At 42.1% G+C, this 23,689-nt stretch overlaps 1 protein-coding gene across 1 annotated transcript; it reads right to left on the reverse strand.

The window, feature by feature from the left end:
• Positions 1-445: 445 nt before the first annotated feature.
• Positions 446-18,634, reverse strand: LOC311052850 (sodium- and chloride-dependent GABA transporter 1-like; the record flags this gene model as incomplete). Its single annotated transcript, XM_084068080.1, has 14 exons — positions 446-913; positions 6,219-6,386; positions 6,761-6,861; positions 7,832-7,934; positions 9,097-9,228; positions 11,938-12,050; positions 12,607-12,731; positions 13,367-13,470; positions 14,259-14,393; positions 16,017-16,149; positions 16,287-16,396; positions 17,115-17,215; positions 17,343-17,474; positions 18,400-18,634. 14 exons carry the CDS (start codon positions 18,632-18,634, stop codon positions 446-448), a joined length of 2,160 nt encoding a protein of 719 aa, XP_083924206.1.
• Between the last annotated feature and the right edge of the window lie 5,055 nt (positions 18,635-23,689).

A 23,689-nucleotide genomic window follows, 5' to 3' on the forward strand; every position in this document is an offset into this window, starting at 1 on the left:
TTGACCCCATCGTCCCCTTCGCTCGCCTATGATGTCAATTTTAGTCACTAACTTCATCTACTATATTCACACTGTATTTACTTGATTCATGAAGATATTCAACAAATTGCTATTCTATTTTCAGTTTTTTTCTTTTCTTTTCTCACAGTATTACACAGTATGTTTTACATATTTTTTTCCTATGGTATTTTTTTTATGGTAGTATTTCTGAACACTAACAGTCTTTGATTTTTGTATTCGGAATGCATACCAATAATGAGACACTATTGGCTTGGTTTTACAAATGCAAAAAAAATTAAAACAAGGTTGTTGTTTTTTTTAAGATTTGTTTTGATCACATATTTCCCCTGGAGGTAGGTGAATCAATTGAAATCTTGGAAGTCCTTTGTAATGTTCTCTTTTTTTGTCTACTCTCTCCAGCTATAGGGTTCTCTCCGTGCTTGTTTTAGACGTTGGCTTCGGCGTTGGTGAGGTTGGAGGTCGGGCTAGTCGGGTTGGGAGGAGGGATGACGGGCTCCGTAGGGGAGGCCGGGTTGGGGGGCGGTGGGCTTGCGGGGCTGGTTGCGGTGGCGGGGTTAGCTGGAGTGGCTGCAGCGGTGGTAGCGGTGGCGGTGGTGGTGATGACGGAGGTTGGACTAGCTGCTGGGTTCACAGGACTGGTGGCGGTTGTGGCTGCCGCCGGTGGAGCTTGGGTGGCTGGATTAGCCGGAGCCGTAGGACTGGTGGAGATAGCGGGAGCCGCGTTGGTAGCAGGGCTGGTGGCGGTGGGCGGCGCCGGCGCCGCTGCCGGGCTAGTAGGGCTGGCCGGGTTGGTGGGGCTAGCTACGTTAGCAGCGCTGGTTTCTGCCTGTATTTCCGGTCCGTTCTCCTTCCGCCGGACCACTGCAGGAGGCTGAAACATTATCCGAAGTCGCTGGGAGAGAGAAACATAATTACAATTAATATTTTGTAGAAGCATTATAAATTATACTATATTGTTATTATGGTTGTGTTTATATCTAACCTTTATATTTTACCATCACTTATAGTACTTGTGTATTATGATATGACATGATATTTGGTAGCCTGTTGGAGCCAAAGATGTCTCAGCTATTGTTTTTTTTGTTACAGCCTATCTGTTATTGTTCAGCTTGTCCTTGTAGCAGCTAGTATAACTATGGTCTGATCCCTGTGCTCGTTGGCAGAACTACCTTACCACCGATCTGTGTCAGACTGTGTCTAATGTACTTCTCCCCATATCATGTAAATTAAAGCATAACCATCACCACCTAGAATATTGTCTCCAACTCCTATTGCCTCATCAATTGATGATTGATCCAGAATTCCACAACATTGAATATACTGCTAAAAACCATGTATGAAGGTTGGCTCAGTAGCCTATAACTAACCAGCAAATAATGACATTGTTAAAGCTGCGAGTTTTGTTAGAGTTGTCCGCTGTCTTCTTCTCCTGACAGAGAGGAAATTGCAGTGATGTCTGAACTACAACAAAGATGGCAGCACATCTAGGGCCCTATCTTGGGCGAAGCCTTACCCGTTAGCCTTAACCGCTACCCGTGAATTACGCAAGGCAGCTGGCACAGTCCATAAATGGTATCTTACGGCCGCACTACCTGCTATACATTATGCTGACTCCGTTATTTACGCCTGGAGGTGTTGTTGCGCTTTCCCTGAAATTGCTATCTTGCCCACACACATGCATAGTTTGGTAGAACGTGCCTGCAATGGGAATGTCGGGAGTCGGCCGGGCGCACAACGGCAAAACATTCAGAGGCTCCCCCTCTCCTAATTCTCAATGAATCTCTGTGATTCTAATTTTCCTATAATCAGCAGAAGTGAGAGTGTCAATTCCTTGTGTCAATTGTGTTTATATACTGTAAGATGATAGCCATTCGCTCCGTTCAGTTTCATTAATCCATTGCGCAGGAAATAATGAATGGATTACAATTATATAACATTCTCTATAATCATTAACATGTGGGTGATAATTATGTCGATCAAATATGGTTGTATTCAAGGCAATCAAAGGCTAGAGCGTATGAAGCAAACGTCGAGTGTATAGTGTCCAACGTTATAAGTGCGTCAGTGCGGCCGCAGAGTTCACTTCTGAATTAAGTGATTGTGAATGTGATTGTCATTACAATTTTACTGTAATTCAAAAAAGTGTGACTGTTAATTCCTTGTGTCAAGTTATTGTGTTTTTTATCAGCAGTTGCCAGTTAAGCTTATCAAAGACAAATAAAACGTTGTTTGATCAGTGTTTGCTATAACCACACCAGACCATTTCGTTTAATTAATCCAGAGCACAAGCGATTGCTGTAATTTAAAGTTCTCTATAACCAGCAATGTGTGAGTGGTAATTCTGTGTATCAAATATCATTTTATTCCAAGGCAACGTTGCTCTTCCATGGGCAGAGAGGGAGAGAGCGTAAGATTGCACTGGGGACAATGGCTTGCACAGTCTTCTCTTAAAGGCCATGGCATCTGGCACAGTGATTGGTTTTATTAATGTAACGTCTAAACCACAACAATGCATTATGTAACGGGTAGCGCAGGTGTTTTAGGGATAAGGCTGGTGTCCGAAGAGAGCAACTTTTGCACTGGAACGCCCCTTGCACCATGCTAAATCCCTAAATAGTGGGTTTAGCCACTCTTGGCCAAGATAGGGACCCTAGTGTCCAATCCATTGTGCCATCTTTTTTGGCTGTTGTCAACCAGTAGGTGTCAAACCTACCCGACACCAGGGTCAAAATGTTTCAATGGAAGAGTAGGGAGCAGGGGTCACCACCATGCCGGCATGTGACATACATTTTCGTGTCATGTTAGTTTGCCACGGACATAGACAAAATGAGTGGTCAATAATATTACCAGAAACACATAGACCTAGCCCTAGATGTATTCAAGTGCACTCCTAATGTGCCATAGTGGATTTGACTTCAAACTCAACATTCAAGACCCTCAACCTCCAGGACATGCTTATCATCAGAGAATGACCTCCAGAACTTCTATCATCAGGATTCTAACATCTCTCCCTGGACACTACTCAGGATCCAGACCAATGCTCCTTTGGCTTGAGCAACTGGTTGCCTTTGAACCACCTTTCGAACCACACGGCTTAAATAATTTCGGTTAAGTTCTTATTACACACCACTGCAGCGGGTCTTAGTCTTGGACAACCATCCTTTGAGAAGTATTTCTTTCATGCATTCATTACAAAAGTGTCCTACCTATACTAAAGAAAACCTGGAAACTGGCAAGTCAGCCATTGTATACTGGCTGTATACAGGCGTCACTGCAGCATGGTCCAAGTCTATTCCAAGTTTGGGATTTCAGTATATCTGATCAGTACAGTCAGTGCTTTCGTCAACAAATAAAACGGCAATGTTATGGAGGGACTAGTGGACGAGAGATTCAGTAGAACTAACACAAGTCATTTTATGTTTGGCTGGGCATTGGGGGTCACGCTCCGAAAATAGACGATCTACAAGCTTGCCTATTTTCGGCACACAGCTAAGTATAAATTAGGCATTACGCTATCAAGGCCTGCCAGAAACCGATCTACGAACCGATCTGATACCATCATTCATCAAATGATGATAGCTCATTTACACTACACAATTCTTGTTTATTGTCTCCGCCAGGCCGAAGGCGTGGCAGAGACTATGTTTTGCACCCTGTCCGTTCGGTCCGCGTGTCCGTCTGTGGACACCTAATCTTGGCCTGATCTACATGAAACTATGTTTTGCACCCTGTCCGTTTGTGTCCGCGTGTCCGTCTGTGGACAGCTAATCTCCGGCACTGTTGGCCTGATCGACGTGAAACTATGCGCACACACTCCCTGGATGCCAGAGCAGAACCTCTGCCCCAAATGTTTCACATGGGCCTATTATAGCGCCACCAGATGTTTTCCAAATACCCCGCAAATTGGTACACAGTATCTCTATAGTCATGTGATTAACACGGATCTGTCCGATTTTCCAGATTCCATCCTAATTGGCATCTAAAGTTTGCAGGAGTGGCCCGTTTTGAACAAAATGCCTCAAATCCGAATGCCATGAAACTTTCCTTGCACATTCCCACTAGGCCGAGGAAGAAATGCCACCCAGATAACACGGATCTGTCCGATTTTCCAGATTCCATCCTGATTGGCTTCCGAAGTTAGCAGGAGTGGTCCGTTTTGAACAAAATGCCTCAAATCATGAACGTAGCATACGATTGCCGTGAAAGTTAGATGAAGAAATGCCACCCTTTTCACATAGGCCTATTTTAGCACCACCAGGAGGCCCAACCAAAAATTGTCTGACTATAACACTATAACAAGCCAGTTCACATTAATAACAATACAATTAACAGCAACTGCATTCATTAAAAAAGTGTAATGAATGCAGTGCAATAATAACTTCATCAACATTAATCCCTCAACTTCTACAGAGTCCATTCATCCCTATAATGACTGAATTCCAAACATTTCTGGCCCACAATAACCTACCTGACCTGGCGGAGGCCTGTGCTCCGAAGAACACTTTTTCTAGTTTATGTTCTTTTTGAGTGGTGCCAACCACTCCTATATCTGACTTTGTCCGTGTGTCCGTATGTATGTATGTCCATGTAACAGAGAGGACCTCTGTTACTATCACTTTAGTATTTGCACGGCATAATTTGCACATTGTATTTTGCACAGAAAGGAATGCAGTCATTTTATTGTTGATTACATTTAACTGAACATTTGAGTTGTGTCCTGTCCAGCTGAGCTGGCCACTCAGCTAACTAGTCCACCTATGGAGACAACATGTTTGGTGATATCTGGCAAGTGCAATTGGTGTAATATGAGTGCAATAGAGACTAAGTGGAATGTGTGAGAGGTGCAATATGGGTAATGCTGAGTAATGATTGAAAGCTTAACATGTACCAAAGTGGGCTGTTCTGTTTGCCAGTGTAATTGGGCTGGACCAAGTCAGAAGGGCAGAGGGGGTTGTGATGTGTTTTAGAGTTGCTTATGGTTGTAGTAGAGGGGAAAGAGTATTTTGTAGTTCAGTCAGTTTTAATATACTTGTGGGGGTGAAGGGTATTTAAGTGTTTATGTGTGTTTATTTATGTATTGTATGTTTATTTATGTAATGCTCTGAGTTAGAACACCCCTTATAGTGGTATGGTCCAAGCTGGCTGATTAGCTCAGCTGAGTATAAAAGGCTGTCACTTGCCACATTTGATGAGAGGTCTGTTGAGGGTGAAGAGCTACTGTGGTGTCAATGTTCCTGTCTGTATTTTCTGGTGAATAAATACACCTTCTGGTTGCAACCTAGTACCTGGCTCTGTACTGATTTCCAGCCGCTAAATGGCACATCCTCACAGTCCAATAAACAAACATTGATGACAATATGGGGCTCATCAAAGGCACCACTCTCTTCACACAGGGTGTGATTTTTTAAGTTATGACTGACTGTCAAACTAGATAGTAATAACTTATAATAGTAATAATTTATCAGTTTATGTTTACGCACTGGTATCGGAGGATCAGTACTCAGTCTAGACCAATATTGTCTCTGTCGGGTGGAAACCTCCAAAACTGATACTTTTCAGAACTCAAATAAAAAAATTGCCTAAGTAGCAGATCAGCCTGGTCTCACAGAATTTAGTATACATTGCACAGACCCAGCGCACGTCATTCCGTGCAGAGCCGCCTAGAAAACCCGAAAATCCGTGCATATGTACAGCGAGTCCCACGGTGGGCGTAACCGGTTGCAACCCGGAAGCAGAGCAGTCCCCACAACATGATACGATTCTGTGCCTATCGGTATATAACTCAAATGGCACTGAGCAGGCTCAAGCAAACGTCGCAACGTTCGGGACGGCAACTCGTTCGCTTTAGCTCACTCGGTGGTCCCTCACGTGGCTCCAATTCACTTGAGACTGCGCGCCAAAACGGTTTAGTCAATGGAGGAGATGCGAGGGGGCTATACACGGATTTTCGGGTTTTCTAGGTGTCTATGCACGGAATGACGTCCGTGCAATGTATACTAAGTTGTGTGAGATCGTAGCATGGTCAAGTTGGGCATTCATTTACGAAAAAACTAAAAGTTAAAATACGGAGATAAGAGGTTTCTACCCGACAGCAACGATATGCAAGTTCAGATATCGGGATCGGTATCGGGAAGGAAAAAAAACTGGAACATCTCTACTTATTACAGATCTATACCATTTCATATCTATGTTCTTACCTCCTTGGGAGTGCCCTTGAGGCCAAAGTACATGTAGACCATGTATCCTGGAATGAGGACCATGGAGGACAGAGCCATGAGCCAGCCCACTCCCTGGCCCCAGCCTGGGAACACGTAATCTCCCATGGTGAGTGGAACCATTTGTATGGCACTGAACAAGAACACCCCCTGTGGGAGACATAGGGACACGCGTTACGCCCAATTTACTCTCCGCCGTACGACGAAGGATATAAATCAAGCCTTGTATCCTGACATCACTAATTCCAGGGCAGCATCGTCTCAAGGGTGACTTACACTTAGCTCCGCGCCGCCGTCGCGCGCCCAAAATAGCCAATCTACAAGCTCACAACGCGCCCGCAGTGCAACGCGTTGTGAGCTTGTAGATCTGCTGTTTTGGGTGCACACCACAGCGCGAAACCAAGTATAAATCAGGCACCGGGGCCTGACATGACCCGAGGCACATAATATTGACTTGACTTTTGTTTTCATGCTTTCATGTCATGACTGAGGATGTCGCTATTGGATTTCTGGGGAGCACTCACGCCCACGATGAGAGGAGTGAACACGACCCAGCAAAGCTTCCACCATATACAGGGCCTGTAGCCGATCATCTCCTCGATGTTGTCGTAGAACTTGTCCGCACCTGAGAGACAAATGAAAGTATGATCGAAAAATATTCATAGCCAATTTATTTCAATTTGCTGCCGACGTGCCATGCATGACGATGACTTATACGCCTGAGTTATTCTTGGTCGCACGCTGTGTGTCGCACTGAAAATAGCGGATCGACAAGCCCCCAACACGTCGCAGCGTGGTTGCTTGATAGCTTGTAGATCTGCAATTGTCTGTGTGCAACACCGGCGCACAAATAAGTCTCAATCAGGCATTAAGATGAGGCAGAGCACGGTAGCGCTGGTGTCATTGAGAATGAACAGTGTTTGAAGTTGTGTTAATATTGTTTGAGACGTGTGAGGTTAATCCATCATTTAACCTCTTTCCTCTGTCACGTGTCAGCGTCTCAGTTTGGTAACAGATGGAAAATGGTTTGTCCTGGTATTAATAATCTCCTGATGTGCTACAGTATAAGGGCTGAAGCAATTGATCGAGTAATCAAATAATAGATGAATTGCTGAACAGAAAATGTATCAATTGTCAAATGTATATTTTAGTACTAGTATATCTTTTGTAATAATTGATTGAGTGATGCATCATGTTTATACATGACCAATTACGCTACAAACAAATTCACCAAAATATGAATTTGTCTTTGTTCAAAATGTATATATTTTTTAAAGAGATGTTTTTCACTGCTCACATATTAAGACATCAAGATGTTTGGGTTCAAATAACGCATGCATTTATAATCGTTTTGTACTTTACTACCTATACTAGGCCCCGTTGTTTTTTCTCGCTACACCAAATCTCTTTGCCGAAAATAGTTGATCTACAAGCGTGTCAAAATGCAATGAGGTTGCAGATCTGCTATTTCCGTTGAACGTTTATCTGTAATGACATGCCCACAGGGCCGCTCGGGTTGAAGGGGTTAATGGATGATGAATATACTGTAGCCGAATGCTTAGTTGCTTCACTGATGCAGTGATGATGCTACACACCGTAGAACCAGGATATGGAGATGCACTCGAAGAACACGAGGAACAGCAGACACATTCCACTGGCAGAGTAGTAGTCGAACAGCTTGAAGACGTAGATGCCTCCCTGGTTACACAAACACACACGCACACACACACACGCACACACGCTCACACACACGCACGCACGCACGCACGCACGCACACACACACACACACACACACACACACACACACACACACACACACACACACACACACACACACACACGCATAAGGCAACAGACACTCATGTCCGTGGACAGCATTTGCTGGCACAAGCAAAATTACGAAAAGCCAAAAGGGCAACTGGCCGTAAACAGTTACATCTGCTTGTTCTCACTACCATATGCATGGATTTGATGACATATTTCAAGCACATTACCTTCTGATATTTGACAGATCTTTCTGCTGTACTTTCCTGGTTTGATCATTAACCATTTAAGCCCAATGCACACAGGCATTGACCGACCATTGGTCCTCTGATTATATTTCATACTTTGTCAGACGACGTGTCCGACGGTGAAAATAGTCAATATACAATCCTATAGTATAGATTATCTATTTGTGCTATTTCTGAAAATGTTATGCTCAAAACGTGGGACCACAAGGGTTGGTGGCTAAAACCATTAGTAAGGTGCAGTGTTTTTGATAGCAAATGTTGATTCAGTTACAAGCTCAGAACGTGTCGTGTTGTGAGCTTGTAGATCGGCTATTTTTGGAGCGTGACACCCACGCGCAGCCATGCATAAAATGACTTGTCTTATAGTTTTACTGGATCTCTTCTCCACTAGTCCCTCCCTAGCATTTTCATCTAGTTTGTATCTGTTGACAAAATTGTCAGTATATTTAGTCATAGATTGAGTAGCTTGAGTAGATTGAATAGCTCAGTTTTTGTTTAGTTTTCGTCAGGGAAAAAAGGTATAGTTGACAAAGTTTGAGATCTAACTGTTTTAGAAGGCAGACGTAATAAACGTAATTATTCCCGTTTACCAAACCTGCCACAGACGTAAAAAACGTAATTATTAATTTTTCAATTTTTTTTTTTTTTTTTTGACCCAAAGACCAAGGAGATATGATTTTTCGAAGGAAAAGACTCCCATCCACTTCCTTGTTAACTTAAAGCTTAAAAATTCTGTATCTCAGCTCCTGAGGACTTTTTTTTTCAATGAAAAATCTCTGGCAGTGGGCAAACGCGGCCGGCAATAAGTCTGGCAGTGAATGGGTTTGGTAAGGTGAGATGATGTTACCTGTGTGATGTTGGACAGGCCGATGATGTAGGACACCAGACACACAGCAGCGATGAAGAGCTCTCGTCTTCCTCTCAGAGCCCTGGGAAACTCATCCACCAGAGCGGTGATGAAACCCTCCACCGTGCAGAACTGGAGCAGGACACACAACCCAGCACTGATTCACTACACATTACCACGGTTTGTGTACTTTGGTTCAATTATTTTAATTTCATGATTAAACAGAGTAAATAAGAAAAAACATTAAGTAAATACTTGGGGGGGGGGACTATTGAGTCATGATTTATCCTAATCTATACCCCCTCTCTCTCTCTCTCTCTCTCTCTCTTTCTCTCTCTCTCCGTAATGGTCAGGTCTCTCAACTGGTTCTATCAGCCGATCTATTATGAATCACCCCATTCAGTGGAAAGGATTTACATCCAAATGTCCCCATTCTATGGGGTGGAATACAATCTCTACAACCCCACTCACCCGAGTTACACAAATTACTCCTTCGCCATTGGCTGTTCTCTCGGTCACCCCGCCCACCTCTTTCACCCGGGGTTACACAAATGATTGCCAAAATCCCATTTAATGGTATTGGATTCTCCATTGGCTAACGCAGATGCTGTCACGTGACCTGTCTGCGGACAAAACATGATTTACGATTCTGTCCCTATTGGGACGTAACTCGCAACGCAACGTTCGGCACGGAGACTCGCTCGCTTGGCGGTGCCTGTCGTGGCTCAAGTCCGCTGCAGACGGCGCGCCTCCGTCACAGACAGTTCCGCTTCATTTCAACCAATCAGGAGAAGGTATGGGCGGTCCTTGGCGCCGATGCGAGCGGGGTTGTAGAGATTGTACAATTCCACCTTTCCATTGAATGGGGTGATTCATAGTAGTTTGGGTGGTTCTATATACACAGTAAAAATCCTCAGGGTTAATATAAGTCAAGAGAGTCTATTTGGTTCCATTTCTACACTCTGGGTAGTTAATTGAACTCGGAGGATTCAGACGGGTTCCCCTGTACGAGTAGCCTCGTCCTAACGGTGAACCTGCCAGACAATGACAGATTACAGGAGACTATTGTGTGCAGGAAACCATGGAACATAACAGGCAGCATAATCTTCTGTCTGACCGCTGCATCTTCGTGGAGGCCATCTTCCTAATAGCTCTGATAATATGCGAAGGAGCCATTACTATGACAATTATTATAGGTTCATGATTTATGGGCCTTTTTTTTTTACTGTGAGATGCTGCCTCGCGGGAGAACCTATTGTGAAGCTACATTTCATATTGTCACTCTCGGGTGGGAAACCTAGCCTGGAAACCAGACAAATCTGCCTGTGCGAGAAAGAAAATTATGGGAAACCTTTGAATGTTCAATCAAAACCGTTCCTCTTATTATTAAAAAATAATAATAAAAAAATAAATAAAAAACAATTAAAAGTAGTGAAAATAGCCGATCTGCAAGCTCACAATGTATCGTGATGCAATGCATTGTGAGCTTGTAGATCTGGTATTTTCACAACTTTTGTGTGACACTCTTTCATGATGAAGTAGGTTAAGTGATATTTTTTGGTTTAAATAAAAATGGTTTTGTTAAAAGGTTAAAGCACTATATTGTGATAGTAATCATTGTTCAGTAACAGTAGTCTCCTTGTCTCTCCACCTCTTTAATAAACAGAAAATACATTTTCAGGCAGGTGACAAAATCAGGAGAGTACCCATTTATCAGCTTATTTTTTATAGTGTTCCAGTTCCAATTGTGTCTGGTCATTTCTTTGTGTCATCACTTCCAATTTCACTTGTTTAATCTGTATCCTGTCTGAGTTATCTATCCTGATCTGTATCCTGTATTCTGTCTGAGTCATTCGATACAATTGGTATCCTGAACTGAAAATGTATTTACTGTTTAATAAAGAGCTGGAGAGACATGGAGACTCCTGTTAGTGAACAAACACTCTAATGCAATGAGTACTATCAGAATCTAGAGCTATTTAAGACTTATTTTAACCAAAGAAAATCACTTACCCTACCTTAGATTTACAAAAAAACATAAATAATTTCAACATGGAGATCCAAGGTTTCTACCCGACAACAGCAAACATATTCTGGTCGGGCAAATCTGATTTGTTGCTCAAATCTGATTTTTAGGACACGTTGCATTCACTTTCTGCAAAGCAAGTGAATGGATCGGATTTGCGTGTTCAGACATCGTCTGAACATGTCTTGGTTGCTGTGCTAATTACGTAATGACATAGACGAGAGTTTAATGCTTAGCGTATACTGTCGTACGCCGGTGTCGCTCTGTGACAAATAGCCCACCTTGTGAGCTTGTAAATCTGATATTTTCGACACCAAGCGACACCATCATATGAATAAGGCTTCAGTGTCTGAGTGTCACATCAGGAATCAGATTTCAATCACTTTGCAAACCATCCTCGAATGTACGTGATTCAAATCTGATAAGCAAACAAAATCTGTTTTTATTTTATTTTATATTATGTTTTTGTCGTTCAAACTTGACAAAAAATTATCTGATTCTAATCCGGATAGGCCAACGAAATTTTTGATTTGGGCTACCGGTCTGCATAGCCTATTTGGCTTCAATCTAACACTACGTATCACACGTGGAAAATAAAGAATAAACACAGATATCGATACCCGAGGGGCCTGTCGTCGAGTGACAGAGATGCATTAAAAAGACTTGACAGCAAATGTCAACGCGCGACTATATCCGTCCACACGGAGCAAACGTGCACACTTATCATGCGGGGAGAGAGCAGCAGCGCCGAACAGCAGCGTGATATGTACCTGCAACGCACATATTCAGGTCAAACCGTGGAGGAGCAAGCTCACCTGGCTGTCTATCCCCAGCATTAGCAGCATGGAGAAGAACAGGATGGCCCAGAGAGGAGACACTGGTAACTGGGTCACAGCCTCTGGGTAGGCCAGAAACGCCAAGCCAGGCCCTGAGAGAAGCGCACACACAGGAAAATCACAATTCTTCTTCTCATAGAACCCGGTTGTGAAGCTGTAGAAGCACTCTGTATAGTAGCATCAGTTAACCAATTAAATCCCTATTATACCGTTAAGTCCTGTCCTGACTCCTTGGTCACCTCATTTTCTCCCTCTACACCAGTGAGATCCCCAGTTTGAAATGCATTAGACCGCCCATTTGATACAATTCTTTATCTATGGGAACCATGTACACTGGAAAATCCTCAGTGTTTATTTTACTCTGAGAGTGTACAAATTTGTACACACTCAGAGTTATAGACCCATTATTATATAGGTCCATTATGGACCCTTGGTTGGTGGTCCCCGGAGTTGACGTTGAGAAACACTCTACACCAAATCTCCTATTTTTGGCCAAATGTTTGCCTATGATGACATGCCCAGAATAGGGATGCTACTCTATAAGGTTCAAGAGGTATTGAAAACTCCCCAGGGTCTAGATCAATGACACCACTCTGTGCGGCGATCAAACGGTTACAGTGGAAGGACGTGATGGATTGAGGTACTCACCCGACGCCGCCACATCCGCGATGGACCTCTTTGTCACGTGCGACATGAAGCCGACGATGGAAAAGATGACGAAGCCAGCAAACATGCTGGTGCACGAGTTGATAAAGCAGACGATGACAGAGTCTCTGGGGGACGGGAGACATGAAAACAGGGCCTGTTGTCAAAGCTCAAAATCATTTTCCTTGATTTCCTCCAGCTATGGCCCGACTGAGGAGAGTGAGATTCCTGCCTTATGCAACGGCTGAGTGAACACATCATCCCCGCTGCCAGCTTCAGTATCAACCATGCAATTTGTCAGCAAAATAGTCCTTTTCAGCATAGTGAAATGCAATAGAAATATTAATTGTGTGGATCCTTGATTTGGTTACGACTGAGACGCATAAAACAAATGCAACATGATGCTCAGTGCTTCTGCAATTGATAAACAATTTTGTACGCTCCATACCCACAGAGAAGAGGCTCGGCCCCTGTGGACATGCTATATGCAGCCCTGGAGCATCTCTCAACACGTTTTATTGTTATTATGCTCCTGCTCGCAGCAAATGTAATCTCGGTCTAATAATGGCCTATATATCCCTGGCAGCAGGATTTAATAAGGGTCTTTAATAATGGCCTATAACGGTGGCAGTGTAATTTCCATGTTCATTAACCGCTTGTTAAGGATTTGTACCAACGTATTAAATTCAGCTTGGATTTATTTTTGGGGGGTTCGGTCCAATATATCTTATCTGTGAATTTGGTAATCAACCAGTGAGCTTACCTGTACACGTTGTTAGTGAAAGGGTTGTAGCTGCCCAGGGCAATAAGAGAGCCCAGACCCAGGCCGTAGGAGAAGAAGATCTGGGTGGCTGCGTCCAGCCAGACCTGGATGGAGGTGGAGGAGGACAACTATAGTGAGCAGCCTGGAGAGAGCTATAGTGCAGTGGTTCTCAAACTTCTTCACCCCCAAATGTATATATATCTGGCAGCGGACCCCCATCTGAAAATGTTTTGTGCCAGGGACCCCCAAAATTAAAGATTTGTGTTCAAAATGTTTGCTTAAAAAAGAAAAAAAAAATCAAGATTTTTGAATAACCAACGTAAAAAAAATATGGTTAAAGTGGTTAAAATGATTGTGATGTCATATTAACACATTTTGCTGGGGACCCCCTGGCACCCCCCCAAGGGCCCCACTTATAGAGCCAATGAGCTAGTGCTCAGTGGTCACTCAAACATCCATCACTTATGTATTCATCTACCCAAGTATAATGGTCACTTTTCGGGCAGAAACCTTGTATCTAAACGTTTTCATTTTTCATGTTTTATCATAAGCGAATGCCCTATTTTAGACTTCATGCAAGAAATAGCAAAAAATAACTCACAAAGTTGACGACACATTCTACATCAGCTATTTTTGAAAGATTTGGATTTTGCGCCTTTAAGGACAAGCCCAAAATATACGGATGCCAGGTTGACAGTGGTTAAGTCTTTATATGGGTTTTGATAAATATTTAACCAATGAAAAGTATTAACAAGTAGGCTATACAATAACTACATAACTACAATACAGTTTATCCCCCCCGTCCCCCAACCCCCCATTTCCTTAAATGTAACAGTTTTGGACATACAAGGTTTCCACCTAACAGCAACAATATGTTGTTGTTTTCTTTTACCTCAGATTCCTTGAGCTTGTTAAAGTCAGGCGTGATATAAAACATAATTCCATCTGAAGCTCCAGGTAGAGTCACCCCACGGATAAAGAGGATGAACAGCATGAAATAGGGATAGGTGGCTGAGAAGTACACCACCTAGAACAGAGCAGGAACAGATTAAAGCATCAGAAATGTTATAGTGTTGCACTGCAAGGGTGCGCTGTAAAATCCTGGGTGGCGATGGGATGATAATTATAGATAATTGATTATAGATAATTGATAGTTATTGTCGTTTATACCGCAATAAAAGCCGCTCACAATAATCATATCGTGGAGATTAAAATGTTATCATGAAATTGTCCGTCATAATTGGACATAAGTTGTCTCTGACTGCTTTTGTTTGTCTACACCAAATCTCAAACATATCAGATCTACAAGCTCGTAGATCTGATATTTTTGGCTAATGTTCCCCTCAGAATATGGAAGCTGGGGTGCAAGCGGTTAACAAAAGTGGCATTTTAAGAGTTCTAAGCATAGTTTGATTATTGTGATAATATCGTTAATCGCAATTATTTTGGCCACGATATTCGTGACATGAAATTTTCACATCGTCCTATCCCTAATCCTGAGTGTTAATTTAATCCTCAGTGTGTACAAGTGGACCCCCTTTTGCACTCTCTGGATTACATTAACGCTCCGTATTTTTTTGCTGTGCACTTGCAAATGAAGCGGACAGAATTAGCACATTTGCAATTCAGACACCATTCGGGAAAACAAAAGGCCTCTTCATGAGGGCTTTAAAAGGCTTCAGTATCACACAGAGACAACAGATAACGGGCTAACAACGATTTCCAAGTGTAGAAACGTACTGAAGCTTTCGTTTAATTAAATTCTCCCTCTTTTCTCGCTTTTTATCACACTCTGCATGATATTTGTGGGCAAAATGTGCAAAGGGGGAATGGCTATTTTGTGACCAGAAGACATTTTATTTGCCATGGTCACATGGCACACAGGGTTTTGGTCATAGCAGCACTGGGGAGGGCAAAACGGCTCAACAAAACCACAGTGTGGCGTTTGGCTGCATGTTGCTGCTCCTCCTATCATGGGTCCACACACACAGTACAGACGCTGTCAGGAGGATTGGAATTAGAGGAGCTACCACGAGACTGCACTGGATTAGGGAGTGTTTGATGTCTCTACTCCTACAGTACTACAGTATACTCGAAAAATCTATCTGGACAATACTATATGCTGCGATCTAAATGAGTGGTGATGTGATATGAGAATGATGCATTTGGCATGGATGTCAAACACTGAACCCTGTAGGAAATCGACACAGATGGGGAGGGGTTCAGATTCGGGCTGGGCGATATATGAAAATAATCAAATCACAATTTTTGTTTTTTTTCACCAAACCTCAATATCGATATTGTGATGAATCTAATTCATCGTCGGTCATAGAATGATTCATCATAGAATTTTCTTTTACATTTTTCAAAAATTGTCAAAGATAGTGAAAATAGCTCACCGTGCGTCGCATCATTGCGCGTGGTAAGCTTGTAGATCAGCTATTTTCTGCATTTTTGACAATTTCTGACAATTCTTTTAAGTATAGAATAAGATTAATACCAGGAAAAGCCAGGCCTTTTTGCCATATCACAAAATTACAATATTCAAAATCCCAAACGATATCTAGTCGCATATCACGATATCAATATAATATCGCCCTGCCCTAGTTTAGAAATCTGGCAGGGGGGGGGCTTTCAATTCAAATCTCACCTTCCCTGTCCAAGCAACCCCTTTCCAGATACAGAAGTACACAAGGACCCAAGCGATGGCCAGTGTTATTGCCAGTGGCACTCGGAGCTGCCCTGGTTTTTCCAAGCCATCGGTCATCTGATGCATGTTGCGCCTATAAGATAAGAGCGAGCAACAATAACACTATTATTGTGGTTCTCTGTTATGTATCTCAAGGAAGCATGCAGGCCAGGTCTAATATAACGTGCAGTTTCTTGATGCAAGCGGAAAGTATACAAGACAATCTCTTACTCCCAGAACTCCACCACTGCACTGGTCAGATTGGTGGTGTCTACGATGCTGTAGTTGGTGTAGCATTTCTCTGTGTTCCATGGATTGCCACATGAGCTCCACGGGAGGTCCTGCATGCAAAACAAACCGAAAGTTATGAGCAGTAGTGGAAAGAGTACTCACGTTTTTACTTAAAGGAGTAGTTCACCCAAAGAATGACGTATTTTCTATCAATTACACACCCCACGAAGCCTTGAATTCATGGAGATTTCTTGTTTTTGACGCATTCCTGAGCAAATAATTTGACATCAGAGCTTGTAGATCGGCTATTTTAAAAAGGCAGAAATGCATATAATATCGCTGAAGTGGTTAATGTATGTTTTGTACAAAGTAGTAACTCAAGATTTCAAATAATTGCAGGGGAGTAAAAAGTACAATATTTGCCTCTGAGATAAAAGTATTGAAAATTGGAAATACTCAAGTAAAGTAAAAAATACCTCAAAATGTTGCTAAAGTACAGTACTTGAGTAAATGTACTTTACACCACTGGTTATGAGCTAGGGTTTTATGCCACACTTGGCATTAGCATGCACGTTTATAACTCTCTCTCTCTCTCTCTCTCTCTGTGAGCTGGAAGAAAACCCTGAGTAAATGGACTTAGTTACTTTACACCACTGGTTATGAGCTAGGGGTTTATGCCACACTTGGCATTAGCATGCATGTTTATAACTCTCTCTCTCTCTCTCTCTCTCTCTCTCTCTCTCTCTCTCTCTCTCTCTCTGTGAGCTGGAAGAAAAGCCTGACTGAGAGCTAGTATAATCTTGATGGACAGTACGATACGATACTCACAGTGGTGAAGGAGTTGTACAGGTAGTAAATGGCCCACGAAATGATGACAATGTAATAAATGTTAAGCCAGAAGGACAACACAGCCGCCGCAAGGCCAACACCTATAATACACAGAAGTGGATATGTGAGGTTATTGATATATAATATAAGGACCGTTTTTTGTTTGTTGTTGTGGGTGTTTGCAACCTGGGGGGGGGGGGGGGGGGGGGGGGGGGGGGGTAGGTATACCTTTAAACACAGGAGCCAGCTTCCATACACCAAGCCCTCCAATTGATGTGTATTGACCCAGGGATGTCTCCAGTAGAAACAAGGGCATTCCAGCAAATATGAGAGTCAAAAAATAGGGGATCAAGAAGGCCCCTGACGAATAGGAATAGATAAGAGTTAAAGCATGTCAATTATAAAACTGCACCAGTGCATTATCACAGCCCCCATGCATGCAACGTGTGACTGTGAAGCATTATTATTAGAGGGTTATGGATTCCTATTCTCTGCCACATGATGATGAGTTTGTATGTCTCCTAGGCCAGTTAAAGATGGCAACGCTTTTGGTGATGTAAAGTGAATATGTATATTATTTGAATGATGCATAACTATTTTCTTTTCTTTTTGGAGGGGTTGTTTTTTTTTCATGTGTTTTTCTGTGTGTTTTTGTTGTTGCTTTTGATATATGGTGTTATGTCTTATGTTTAAGTTGTTTTTTTTGGTACTGTCTGTACTGTCTGTGTGGTTATATGTTATAAAAAAAACAACTTGGAAAATCTGTTTTGTTTTGTTTTTTAAAGGAAGAAAAAAAGATGGCAATGCTTTTATGAGTGGATATAGCCTACAGCAGTTCCAAAACTTTTGAGCTCAAACCAAAAGAGAAATAAGATGTTTGCCCGGGACCCAAACTAGTGAAAATAGCAGATCTACAAGCTCACAACGCCACGTGTCCTGAGCTTGTAGATTAGGCTATTTTCACTTTCTTAAAAAATATATATAACTCATGGAATTTCTTTGTTTTCTTTTATTTATTCATGAAATTCTTCTGAAAAATCACTGAATTTGTTTTTTAATTCATGAAAGATTTAGCATTTATTTTCTTTTTCTTTTTTTTCTTTGAAATGATAATAATGAACAACAAAATGTAAGAAACAAGAAAATAAAGGGATCTTTAACTCGTGACCCATAAAAACGTGTCCACGACCCACAAATGGGTCCCGACCCACGGTTTGGGGGAAACAGTGATGTATAGCCCTATGTGTTTCAAATAGTTGTGTTGTGTGTTTTTAGTTTTTTTTACCTCCACCGTTTTTCCCACACAGGTAAGGAAACCGCCACACGTTCCCCAGTCCGATGGCATAACCGACACATGACAGGAGGAAGTCAAATTTCCCGGCCCACGTCTCCCTCTCTGGAAGCTCCTTTTTCTGCTTCTCTGGCTTCACGTCCAGCGACTTGGGCTTGTCGCTGCTGTTGGCGGCCACCTCGTTCAGCTCCGTCACCTGTCCGTCCGTTTTGGTGCCGTTCGTCGCCATGTCTCTGGGTTTACTGGTCCGAGGGGGACGATAGGGGGCTTCAGCACCGGTCCACGTAGACAGCAGCTTAGCGGTTTACGATCGAACCTTTTTGACCAGAATGTTTTTTGGAGGATGGAGGAGCAGGAGGAGGAGGAGGAGGAAGAGGGCGAGGAGGGAGGGGGGTGATCGAGGCTCCTACACGGAGACAACGGCTCGTCGGTTGCCGTTAACCTGGAATCGTTCATATTGAGAGCAAGCAGTCGGTTTCTTTCTCAGGGCAGCACTCAAACTGGGTTTACATGAATAGATGATGGGGTCAGTGGTTTTCAACCTTTTTTATATCAAGGTCCATTATTCATTCGGCATTTTTTAGCCACGGAACCACCGTTTGATGAGATTTAGACTCTCAGACCCAAAATATTTTGTTATCGTTGAATAAGATTGTGTCCACAATTGATGTTGGTATCAATAGGAGATATAACAGGCCAAACGTTGATCAAAATAACAATTCTTTGATTAAGTAATGCAGATGTTTAACAATAATTTAACACTTGAGAGAGTAAAATGAAACCAAATGGACCCGTAAGGGTTCATTTGGTTTCATTTTACACTCTCAAGAGTTAAAGACCTATAAGGGTCCATTTGGTAACCAGCTCTCCATCATTTAGCTGGGGACCACCTGGAACCCCCTCAAGGACCACTGGTGGTCCCCGGGCCACTGGTTGAGAACCACTGCATGGGGTGATGATGGCTTGTTTTTCATGGAGGGTGGAAAAAAATACAGGTGAAACTTAAACCGCAGACATTTTCCAATACAGCATTTCATGAACGTTTGCATCCACGACGATTTATGTTCTGTTCCTCGATGTCTTACTGGCTACCTAACAATCACCACACTATTAATTAGACATTGTGATATTAGACTCTCTCGTCAACAAATAGCCTTCACATACACAACCAGATTGCATGAACTAACACCAGGTAAATTATTTGTGATGATATTGATTTTTGGTGTTATTTTTATGTTAAGTTGATTAATTGAATACATAGGACCTCAGTGGATACAAGTCCACTGGGACTTTATTTGTGTATTAAAGTCCTTTTAGACCAAGTGTATGACTATACTTTTGCTGTTTGCTTTTCTGTCTAAAAAAAATCAGCAATCAATCAATCAAATCTATCAAAAAGCACACATATGATGGTCTGGAAAAAGTAAAACTGCTACTAAAACTAAGCCAATGAAAGATTTTTTCACACGAACAATGGCAAAGGAAAAACAACTTGCATGTCAATTCCAAGCACCAAAACATGCACATCACGCGCCCCCAGGCGCACCACAGAAATACCAAATAGCCAATGAGAATTAAGAAATAAAAAATGGTGTTGTAGCCATACTGACTATAGCATCCGCAGATTATTTTTGTAATACTTATATCCATGTACAAAACATCTATTCTTCAGGATTACAGAGGAGAAGAACCCAAACGCATTGTGGAAACAAAGGAATGACCCAAAGCGTAAAGCTTTTACGCATGCATCAGGCAGCAGCACAAATAGCAGCAACCCCATTCCATGCGATTCATTGTGAACCAAAACGCAGCATTAAAACACATGACAATGCATCTACATGCAATACACCAGGGGCCAGCCATCAATTTGGTATTTAATTGGCTATAACATGCATGGTCCGGCGCTCATTATGTAGGCTACTCACACTAACCAGCTGTTAATGGCTTTATACTGACAGCATCGATCTGAGTTTAAACACCGTCATTATTATTAGTGTTATTATTGCGATTGTGCAATAAATGAATTGATTATTTGTATCTCGTTAATACTGAGAGGAATTTTGGAGTTCATATGCACACACACACACCAAATTCTTTGGGTGATGAATTGAATACACAGGACCCCAATGGAAACAAGTCAGCTTTCTTGGGTTTAATCCTTTTTAGCATCCCTTTGTATAGAACTGTACTTTCTGTGTTTTTTTTTTGTAAATCTGTTAATAAAGTATTCAATCAATCAATCAATCAATCAAAAAAACAAAAAAATAATCCAGTTTACTCACAGATCTGTGTTGTCTGCCACCGACGATGATGTACCTGCCACAAATACTGGAAAAACCGAGGTATCCGTATAGATTCCCCCTGAAGTTGTAAACTTCCAGTGTTTCTTGGCACATAAATATCTTTTATTTCCATTAAAAGGGGGAAAGCACTTGGAGCGATGGTGAGGAGGAGAAGAGCGCGCACGTATATCCCGCTGCGGGGAGCTGTCCACTAGTGCTCGGTGCTGAAACGAGACGAGGTGGCTGAATCAACACACAGCGAGAACTGACTGTCTAACACAGCGGTTCTCAACCTGTGGGTCGGGACCCCCAGGGGGGTCCCCACATGATTTTTTTGGGGGTCCCCAGATGACAGTGAAGTGACAATTTAATGACTTTTTGAGACCTTTTTAATACCCAAAAACAACAAAAAAAAGGAAAGAAAAGAAAAAGACCATTACTGCATCCAAAGTAATTAAAAAACTATGCTATTTAAAACTGCTCAAACATTGGCCAAATTGTCAAATGATATAAGGGGGGGGGGGGGGGGGGGGGGTCCCTAGTTCAAATATGTTTATTTCGGGGGTCCCCAGTTCAAATATGATGGGGGGGGTCACGGCCTGAAAAGGTTGAGCACTAGAACATCAACAACCAAGAAACCAACTCCCATCTATAGCAGCGCCAATGTCATCTGAAAGTCGCCGTCCCCTCCTCTTTATGGACCGCATGCACACCAGGGCACCACTATTTAGTGTGTTTTTCCTCAATATTTCATCATTGTAACATTTGTTTTTGCGTGTTTTTTTTTGGTGTGCCTAAGATCGATAACCAGGTATAATCACATGGAATGGATAGACCAGACGTATTCCTATATTTGTCTCGAGCTTAACAAGCAAGTTTGTGCCAATGGCAAAGAAAGTCACGGGAAAGGCTGCAGATGACCATTTGTATGAGCGATTAATGTTCAATTTGTCTGTGTTTGGAGATGGTTTATTTTTCTTTGAGAAAATAATTAAATGTGTTCAAATTGGTAGGTTAAAGGAGCAGTTCACCCAAAAAAAAGTACTTATTTTCTATCAACTACACACCCCATGAAGAGTTGAATTCATGGCGTTTTTGTCGCATTCCTAAGCCAATAATTTAATGACCGGCAGATACTCCGGTAGGAGTAAAATGATTGGCTCAGGAATGCGATAAATAAATAAAAATCTCGATGAATTCAAGGCTTCATGGGTTGTGTGGTTGATAGATAAATAAGTCATTTTGGGTGAACTACTCCTTTAATCTCTGCGCTCTGCGCTCCCACCTCAAAACCTGACACCCCCCCAAACCTCCCTCAAACGAAATTAATCTCGTCGTACAAAACATTTAAAACATATTGAGGGCAATGTAAGCACGATTAACAAGTCCAAATGAGCACATTTGGAAGGTGAGACAGAACGGTTAGCGGCTGTCTGCTTTCTGGCAAATGTGATAAGAGAGTCCGTCAATAAAGGGAGGGAACAGTCGCTGATTGTCTAAGTGTGTCTCTGTAATCGCCAATAAGCCCAACGTCTCCAGAAATGAAGGGATGATGACAGAGGAATAAACTCGTGGACTAATCTTTATTCCCACACATTTTAAAAGGACACCACTGCTTCAAGAAGTAAGATCCAAGGGGGGAGAATTAAGAAAATTTGTTAAGATGTTTTTTTTTTCCTTCTCGTGAGAGGAAGAGCGAGGAGTCAAGGTGCTTGAGTCCAAGTCTGTGATTATTTTTTATTTTTTATTATGTTTTATGTCCTTGCCTTTCTAGACAAACCATCTGGAAAATAAGAAGAAAGAAGAGAACAACAGTTATTGCTCTTTTTGGACAAATACTCCTGGGAAGTTATTAAAAGGTGAGTTTTTTTCCAGAACTTACAGTATGTCAATTTTATGTTGTTGTCTCATACAGCTTTATTGATCCCCTGAGGTATAGTCAGGTGTCATATAGCAGCAACAGCAGTGAGAAAGTAACACAGAGGATAGGTACAGGTAAGAATAGAGTCAAGAGCTAAATCAAGATAAATAAGAATACATATAAAGATGTATATCTATATACTGTAAATCTTATTATTGTTCATTATATTTAAAAAGATATACAGATTTAAAACATCTTCAAAGGAGAACAACATGGTTAGCTCAACTGAATGTTTAGCATGAGTTTTATTCTGTGTAATGAGTTTTGGTGTGAATATGTTCAGAGGCTGTTTTAACTTTTCCAGTAAATCCATCACCAAATTTGTTTTAGAAAACACTCTATTACAGCTTATTACGCCATGTGGTTTGTTTCAAAGCATAATGCCATACAAATCTCCATTCTTTATCCTTGTCTATTTTTGTTTTCAAACTCCAGATGCCGTAGTAATTTTCAGTGTCATTTGCTCATGTGCAGACAGATACTTGGCTCAATGTCATTTTACTGGGGTTGCTGTGACTTTGTTAACGGTGGAATAAATGGTTGGCAATGCTCTGGTGGTATAAGTTGAGGGGCATTAAGGCAGTAGAGCAGCTACAGTGCAGTGAGTGAGAGGGCACCAGATGGTAAACCAATGAGGGGTGAACTAACCCACTAAATGATAACACATGAAATGCAGCATTTAAACTCCCATCTGGGTTGCCGTCCCCTGCGGACGCAGAGTGTGAATCATGACACATATTTACACACCTGCTGACAGAGTACGCAGACCATGTCGGATGGGCTGGTGACATGTGTGCCCTGCCAGCTGACCTCTTAACCCGGTGGCTTTTGTTCCACCCTCCCCTCTGCACCTTATCTACAGACTCCATGGATCCTATAATGTGCTTTATTAAGCTCCAGTTAATTCTGTGCAGATTTTCTTTTTGTTTGTGGAAGGGGCTAGCAGTACCTTGCCTGACACCAGGGCTCTCTTTAGAGCACTGGCTACTGACAGAAACATGCTATGAAATGAACATCAGCAGATGATTCAACAGTCCTGGTTGACAGAAACATGCTATGAAATGAACAGCAGCAGATGATT

This window comes from Gymnoscopelus microlampas, assembly GCF_963454915.1.
Source record: "Gymnoscopelus microlampas genome assembly, chromosome: 10".
Lineage (NCBI taxonomy): Eukaryota > Metazoa > Chordata > Actinopteri > Myctophiformes > Myctophidae > Gymnoscopelus > Gymnoscopelus microlampas.